Source organism: Ananas comosus, unplaced genomic scaffold (genome assembly GCF_001540865.1).
Source record: "Ananas comosus cultivar F153 unplaced genomic scaffold, ASM154086v1, whole genome shotgun sequence".
In the NCBI taxonomy this organism is placed as follows: Eukaryota; Viridiplantae; Streptophyta; class Magnoliopsida; order Poales; family Bromeliaceae; genus Ananas; species Ananas comosus.
This window is the reverse complement of record NW_017890758.1, coordinates 1-7,874: the sequence shown is the minus strand read 5'-3', so window position 1 is coordinate 7,874 and position 7,874 is coordinate 1. Positions and strand designations below refer to the sequence as shown.

The window sequence follows — 7,874 nt, the reverse complement described above, 5'->3', positions numbered from 1 at the left end:
TGACCCGGAAGAGGAGCATGAAGCAAAACAAAACAAGAACAGCCAACAAGTCCTGATTCAAAAATTAGATTTTTCTTGAAAGTTGCAGGGGACGTGAAATTGAACCGGAAAAAGAAAGTGCATTAGCAAGGGACGGTCACAAACTGACACTGACACATGTGAAAGTACGAATAGATCTTAAAAGCGATACTCATACATCAAACAAACCCAAAAGTAGAAGAGCATGGAGTGCCAGGTTTAGCCCAAACGTTGAAATTTAATGAAGTGAAAGTTTAGAGGATTAGATATGTGGTGAAGCAAATCTATGTACCTTGTTCTGAAGTGATCTGCATTTCTCAAGTTCCATTTAGTTCAACTTCCTACTGAAATATGTCAGGTGATTGAGACAAGAAATTGCAAAGGAAAATGAATAACATACGAATAAGTACTACAGCTAATACTACAGTGGATATCTCTGCAGGAATTTTGATCAATTTAATAACTTAGCCTCATTGGTAGAAGACATCGACCCCTAACTTGCAAACTCGTTGACTAACAGAGCTGCATCATGATCTGATAATTCTGAAGCAAGAATAAGACGCAGTCTTGTCGGCCATTTACGTTGTACCTGAGTCAATGATAATAAACATTGACTAAAAGGTCAAGAAAAAAGAAAAAAAAATAAAATACAAGGAACTACGAAATAATTCCCATTTGGACCACACTTACTGGCTCGAAAGATTCCCTAACTTTCAACAAGAATTGTTGAACAAGGCCTCCGGTAGAGATGCAAGATCAAGCTCCCAATAGCCTCGAAGCACGCCACCTTTCTGATCTGTCAGCTGGAACGCTGGAATTTGATGAGAGAATCTTAAATACTCGTCCTCCAGTATCGTCACTACTTTTTCCTTTTTGTCAGGCATAAATACGGCTCTATTCCCATCCACCTTGGTCAGTAAAGAGACCTTTGTTCCAGCACCACTGCGCTCGCAAATCTCGACCACATCAAACTCACAGTTTTCAAAGTCGAAAAGGTTCCAACAGGGCCTCCAATTCTTGTACATGGCCCAAATCTCACCGACGGAAGGAAGGATTTCATATTGGTGTTTTCTACCACGCAGTCTAGCATTCACTAAATGAGAAAAGGCATCTGTACTGTCAAAAGTTTCACACTCATCGATTACTTCAAATGTTCCACATCCAATTGGCAGGCCCTTGCGGTTCCATCGTTTTTCCTCCTCTCGCCGAGGACGAACCTCAAGCCATTTTAATTCAACTAAGCGATCGACCGAATTAACTTTATGTATCCATCCAAAGTACTTAGGGAACTTATCAATTTCACTGTATAGCGCCCAAATCTGCCCCGGCTGGATCCTATTGATCAATTTCCCGTCATCAACGTTGCAGAACTCAGGGGCAGGATATTCATCCGAGCAATGGAACGTGGTTGCTAATTGAGAATGGTCAAATTCCTTCCTCCTCACCCTCTCAATCTCCTTAACGGCAGCAGGCCCAACTCCTGCATCATTAGTTGAACTTTTAGGAGATATTCCGGTTTTGGTCGTACCGCATTCAAGAGGAACAGATGGAAAAGCATCTTCCATGTTAATAGGAAGAGATGCAGTATCTAGTTCAAAAGAACCTTGTGGGACACCGTCACGTTCAGCTCCGGTCATCCTGTGAAAGGGGACTCTGTGTGAAAACCTAAGTATTTCACTGGATAGTATACGATACGGTGCTTTGTCTTTTGCGCGCACAAACAGACTCACGAAACCTTCTACCTTAACTAGAGGAATGACATTGATACCGCTTCCCGCCACAAAATCCGAAAGGACTTCAACAATTTCATACTCGAATGTCCTGTCGTCGTCCGGATCTGAGCTCCACGCGATATCCCAGCCCTTGTAAACAGCCCAAACTTCACCCTCTTTCGGATAAATATCATAACCGTTCTTCTTTTTACCTTTTTCCCAAGAAATAATGTGGGAGAACATGAGAGGGTCTTGACTTACTTCTGCTTTCCCTCGCCTGAAGCTCCCGCAAGCAACAGGCAATTGCTGACGAGACCACGCCATCTCAGCTGCATTTGAAGGATCGTGCTCTAACCAAGTGAAGCCCACCTTGAAATCTTGATTTTCATAGATGTGCCTAATTCGAGCATAAAACCTAGGCATTCCGTCGAGATCATCATATAGCGCCCAAATCTGGTCGACTTCGAATAAACTCCGATCCCTGCATTCGTCAAAGTCGAAGAATTCCGGATCGGGGTACGAAAGCGAAATCGGATCAGGAGTCTCATCAGTTCTTTCTTTCCGTTTAGTACCCATTTCGCCGTTAGTAGAATCGGCCCCTCTACTCTAATTCCTATATCGAATCCGCTTGTATATGAATTCTTCTTTAACTGTTTATTACTAGGAGGGTTCATAATCAATCGTAATCATCATCATTTGCATTTTCATTTTAAGCATTATGCACAGAAGGGCTATCTAAATCGAGTATTATGATCTGAAAAATCCCCAAATTTTGTGATCGAAACCTTCACGCTAAATCGTGAGATAAAACATCAAAAAAAAGGGGAAAAACAATACCGATCGAAGGGGAATCGGAGTCCAAGATTAGGGTTTCTTCGCTGTTCACGGAGTTCGGCGACCACGGAGAGAGCTTTTGAATCCAACCTAAAATAAACACAAATTGGTTGATGAGGGGGGAAAAGGATTAATCGTACCTATTTGGATCGGGGAGACAGGCGAGAGCGAGAGCGAGGTCGAGGGCGAGTGCTAGGGCTAGGGCTAGGGCTAGGGCTAGGGCGAACTCTACAGGGAGAGAGAGAGAGAGAGAGAGAGAGAGAGTGAGAGTGGGCGATGGGAGAGGGGGTTTATGGACGGAAAATGGTGCCAGAAGTAAATAAGAGTCGTGCTACCCATGCACCCCATTTAGAGTTGTAGATCCTACAACTTCTTGATCTAACGGCTGATATAAACTTGGTTTGAAAAAAAAAAAAACCAGTGTTAGCCTCACTCCCACATTTTATCCCCTCACGTTTTCCCTCTTTTGCCCTAAATTTTGGCGCCAGCGTGCTAAAGAGAGAGAGAGGCGAGCGCGGTAGCGTGAGAGAAAGAGGCGAGCGAGCGAGGCAGCGAGCTAAAGAGAGAGAGGTGAGCGAGCGAGCGACCGAGAGAGAGAGGAGAGCTCGAGCGGGAGCGGGAGCAGGGCGCGAGAGAGAGCGAGGGCATGGCGCGAGAGGGAGCGAGAGGAGTTGTGCTCTGCTAGAAACAGGGAGAACGAGAGGAAGAGAAAGAAGCGCGAAGGTGGATTCTGCGATCAAATTGGACGCGGCAAGTACGGAGGCGACAATCGAGCATGCGGCAAAATTGAACGACATGGTTTACCCCGAGCACAACGATTCATACACTGCCACATATATAACCAGGTATGAGATGTTTAATTTTTTTAGTAAATTAAAATTTTTTAATTGTGATGAATTATTTGATTAATTTCATCACTGATTTGATGTATGATCTATATGTTAATAGATAATATATTTTTAGGGCGTAGTAGAATCTTTAGATGTCTAAATTTTGACAAATAGTTTCCCTACTCACTATTATTCTAATTTAGTATTCCAACTCTATATAATGTCTTACAGGTGAGCAATTTACTTAAATTTGTTTCGTTGAGTGATTATTTTGATTTAATATTTTTGAGATGGATGAAGAAAGAAACAGTGAGGTCAGGGATGTAAATATATCGGCACCAGAAATTAAAATGACTTTTATCAATTTTGATGCCGTTTTGAATTTCTATAAGCATTATGCACAAGAAATAGGATTTGCAGTTGTAAAGAGGTCAACAAAAATGACCGATGGCAAGGCTACATATGTAATAATCGCATGCTCTCGTCATGAAAAAATGTATCGGACCGTAACGAATATTCGTCCTCGTCCATCGGTAGCAAAGACAAACTGTCCAGCCAGAATAAATGTGGTAATAAATGCGGATTCATCTTGTGTAATAAGCAAAATTACACTTGAGCATAATCACACTCTAAGTCCTTATAAGTCTCGATTTTTTTCCTGCAATCGAGTTATAGATACAAGCGTCAAGAGGCGGCTTGATCTTAATGATCGTGCTGGAATAAGATTGAATAAAAGTTTTAATTCTATTGTTGTTGAGGCTGGTGGATATGAAAACTTAACATTTGGAGAGAAGGACGCTCGCAATTATATTGAAAAAGCCCGTCGGTTACGACTTGGTGAAGGTGACGGCGAAACAATTTGTAATTATTTTAGAGAAATGCAAAAGAGAAATGGAAACTTTTTTTATGCCATAGATCTAGACGATGATTCTCGGCTTCGCAATGTGTTTTGGGCAGATGCTCGGAGTAAAGCGGCGTATGAATGTTTTGGAGATGTAATAACTTTCGACTCGACATATCTAACAAATAAGTACGATATTATATGCCAATTTGTCCTTTGTTGGTGTAAGATCATGGGCCAGTCCGATCTTGGTTGGGGTGCGGCGCTACTCTCCACTGAAGGAAACAGAATCGTGTATGAGCTCTGTTCGATTGGTTGTCCATGCATGTCGGACCGTGCCCCGAGAAGCAATAATCACAGATCAAGATAAAGCGATGCAAAATGCTATCGCACGTGGTCTTCCTAATACTCGCATCGATGGTGCTTATGGCACATAAAAAAAAAGATACGGAAACGCTAAGAGCTATGGCGAATATCATTCGATGAAAGAGCGTGATGGATGATTGCTATTTATGGAATCACTGACGAGAAATTGATTTGAGAAAAATGGAAGGAGAATGATAGCTTGTTATGCACTTGAAAATATCAGGTGTTGTCAGGCTCTTACGAGGAAAGAATAACGTGGGATAGCCAGCTTACCTGTGTAAGGATACATTTGGCTGAATGTCCACAACACATTGCGTAGGCGGGAAGTATGAATGCATGTTTTTGATTGGTATGTGAACTCGAAAACTTCATTAAACACATTCGTTGAGGCAATATGAAAGCGCAATAAAAAACTAAGGTTGACAAAAGAGAGGCAGACTATTAGACACGACAATCATCAGCTCAGTCATCCCGGTGTATCAGCCGTTATGCATTTTAGAGCAATTCTCAAATGTTACAACGATTATGAAATTTAGAGAATTTCGCAGGCAGAGTTGAAGGAATTATTTGCCATTGTGAACCTCCTTATTGTCTTTTTTGACGGGCAGTGTGGATTCTTATCAAGTAAATGAGGTTATGGCGACGGACGGTAAGATGTACCCTTCACAGGGTATATTTGAGAAGGTACCTCTCTACCTGCACATGCATAATTTTGGTGATTTCAATACTGTGCAGCATAAACCTCGTCGTCGGTCGGGCTCCAAATAAGTATTCATTGGGCAGGACTTGGACCACTAAACAGAAGGTGAATGCTGTACCTTTTGTATTATCCTGCCATATTGGGTTACCGCCTATAAAAGAACATTTAATTAAATACGAAAAGAAATTAAGTTCTGCTCCAGCTGAAGGTAGAATATTTGACCAAAAATATCGTAATCCTACTAGATCACTTACATGTATATAAGGAATGCACTGAAGCTCTTGTTTATAGGTCGGGATAATTACAAGTAAATCTTTGGGGCGTTCTGCTCCAACTTTGGGATTTTATCTCTTCCGGATACTTGCGACGACGCTCATAATGACCCCACGGCTCGCCTGATCGGTACAGATCTCATCAATCTCACGGGGCTTGGTATTTGGCGAATATCTGAGTGTCCATGTTCACAGCTTTTTAATTTCCGCTATATTGAACAAGACTCACGTGGGAAAAAGTCATGATTTTATATGATATAGTTTATTCGCCTAAAATAATCATGTTATCATATCCAGGAAGGACTCAGGCAATGGTCGCCTGTCGCAGTATGATTGCTTTTCACTAGCTTCGCCCCCCCGATCTTCAAAGAATGAGCTGCTTTCGTCTAAGTGCCGGGTCAAGGCAAATTCGGCCGGCGTCAAATCCAGGAGACATTCTCTTTTTATTCCTTCACGATGTTAAGTTCGTTTGAATTTCTTGAAGGAATGTCCCTTTTTTTTGTATTTTATACAGTCCTCACCAACCATCAACTCTCTGTTGGCTGCTTTCTTCAACGCAGCTGCGCCTTGGCCACCTTGATGTGGACTCAACACCGTGCCTTCGGCTCGGCCTTCTGCAGCGAGCGGCTGTACTAGCGCTAGATAGTTCGGCTGCAAGCTTGCATTTTTTTCTTTTAGCATTGGCATCTCCCCCTCCAACATCTTATTCCGTTTGTAGTTTATTAGAGCTTGCCCAATTGATTCAATAAGGAAAGCTGATATTATTGCTACTTTCACCGCAGCAGTTGTTGCCGCGGGGCCGCTGCCGTGTCCACATTCGAGTGAGAGATGTACGAAAGGACAATATCCACAATTTGACCAAATAAATCCAACCAAAATAATATTTTCTCTACCTCAATTCAGTAATACCTGTTCCCGTCGGCTGCCAGTAACGTGGGCTTCAATATAGACATACGTCATTTAGGGCGGTAAGTAAATGTGAGGTACAACCTGGCCAAATAGATAAATCATTATTTTATTAAGTATATTATAAGAAATTATAAAACTACATTCCTTACAGAAATGGGTTACCTCTTGCCAGGAGTATAGCTCTGCAGCTTGGTTAGAAGCTTCCTCACTACTCCGCCGATAGCTTTTGAACCCTTTCCATTTTTCTCATCCGAGGGCCATCCTTGTTCGTCGGAAAGTACCCAACCCTTTATATGTCATAAGCCCTACACTCTGTAAAAGTTTATCAAATTGCGATATTAAAAACTATTGTGCAACAGATATTCTATTGACAGAAGTACATCAAGGATATTACATTAGCTAAAATGCTATGTACATCCGTCAATGAGTAACCGGCAGGTCTTTCTTGCCGCTATTCCGGATGCTTCACAACCGGGGTGCGTCTTGGACGATCGAGCTGACACGATAATTACATACAGCATGGCCCCAGGCATATTCCCTATTCTATTGGCACTCATTATATATCTATTATATCGCTTCGCACAATGTAGTGGCTGGTCGGAAACCAGAGGACGTCCCTGCAAATACGTATAATGAATAAATATATCGCCGCAAAATCAGGCTGCCATTCCTCTCCATTTACTGACAGCAAATACTGTACAAAATATGTTTAATTTCGATCTTATCGGGCATGCGATAGTCACGCATCGAAATATTTATCAAGAGTAATCGACTTTACACTCTTGCTTCTGGGCCATTTCTATTGGTTCCACCTCTGCTGCAGCCTAGCAAAATGGGATATTCCTCTGGGACTAAAGGCGAAATGTTTTCCATTAATACCTCTTCTTCTTCGTCCACAAAAACTGAGGAGGCAATCGACTAACACAAGATCTTGTTTAATTGGAGCAAAGTCGAGATAAAGAAAGAATGGAGTAGTCTTCAGAATGCCGATCTGTTCATCAGACATTACATGACGAATGCGGGCCAGCTGTTTGATAATCTACCGCGCGGTCTTTCGGCAACTATGAAACACACGATTGTGGTGTGCAGCCATGAACTGCGTAACATCTGCCCACAATAAGGATCCATGTGCCGCCCTTTTAGCTTTGTGATGGGCCTCTCTTTTTCTTTTCTCTACAAGAAGCCGCAGATGTGCCTTCACCCTTGTAGTGCCTTCTTGCCCGACTTGGCCTCTGGTGGAAACCATTTTTTAACCTGCATTTTTATGAACACAAGTAAGCACATATATTCGTTCTGAAACGTAACGAGAAATAGTGTTCTATAGAGTCCTCAAAGAAGTGTTCTATGCTACCTATGAAAAAAGGATTGTTCCAAAACCATACACCGAAAAAA

At 42.1% G+C, this 7,874-nt stretch overlaps 2 protein-coding genes across 2 annotated transcripts; both read right to left on the bottom strand.

Moving 5' to 3' along the window:
• Window positions 1-229: 229 nt before the first annotated feature.
• Window positions 230-2,726, bottom strand: LOC109704201. The gene is made up of 3 exons (XM_020224969.1): window positions 2,568-2,726; window positions 709-2,343; window positions 230-607 (listed from the first exon to the last, which is right to left on the bottom strand). The coding sequence occupies exon 2, from the start codon at window positions 2,304-2,306 to the stop codon at window positions 732-734; it is 1,575 nt and encodes a 524-aa protein (XP_020080558.1). The 5' UTR covers window positions 2,307-2,343; window positions 2,568-2,726; the 3' UTR covers window positions 230-607; window positions 709-731.
• On the bottom strand, window positions 2,680-2,779 carry LOC109704202 (uncharacterized TPR repeat-containing protein At2g32450-like; the record flags this gene model as incomplete). The annotated part of the gene is given in 1 exon segment (XM_020224970.1): window positions 2,680-2,779. A coding segment is annotated over 1 exon segment (75 nt), but the record flags the coding sequence as incomplete, so codon positions are not given.
• Window positions 2,780-7,874: the final 5,095 nt, after the last annotated feature.

What these genes read in the sequence shown, in the direction of transcription:
- LOC109704201 (XM_020224969.1), bottom strand. Translation starts at nt 2,306, where the DNA reads ATGGGTACTAAACGGAAAGAAAGAACTGATGAGACTCCTGATCCGATT.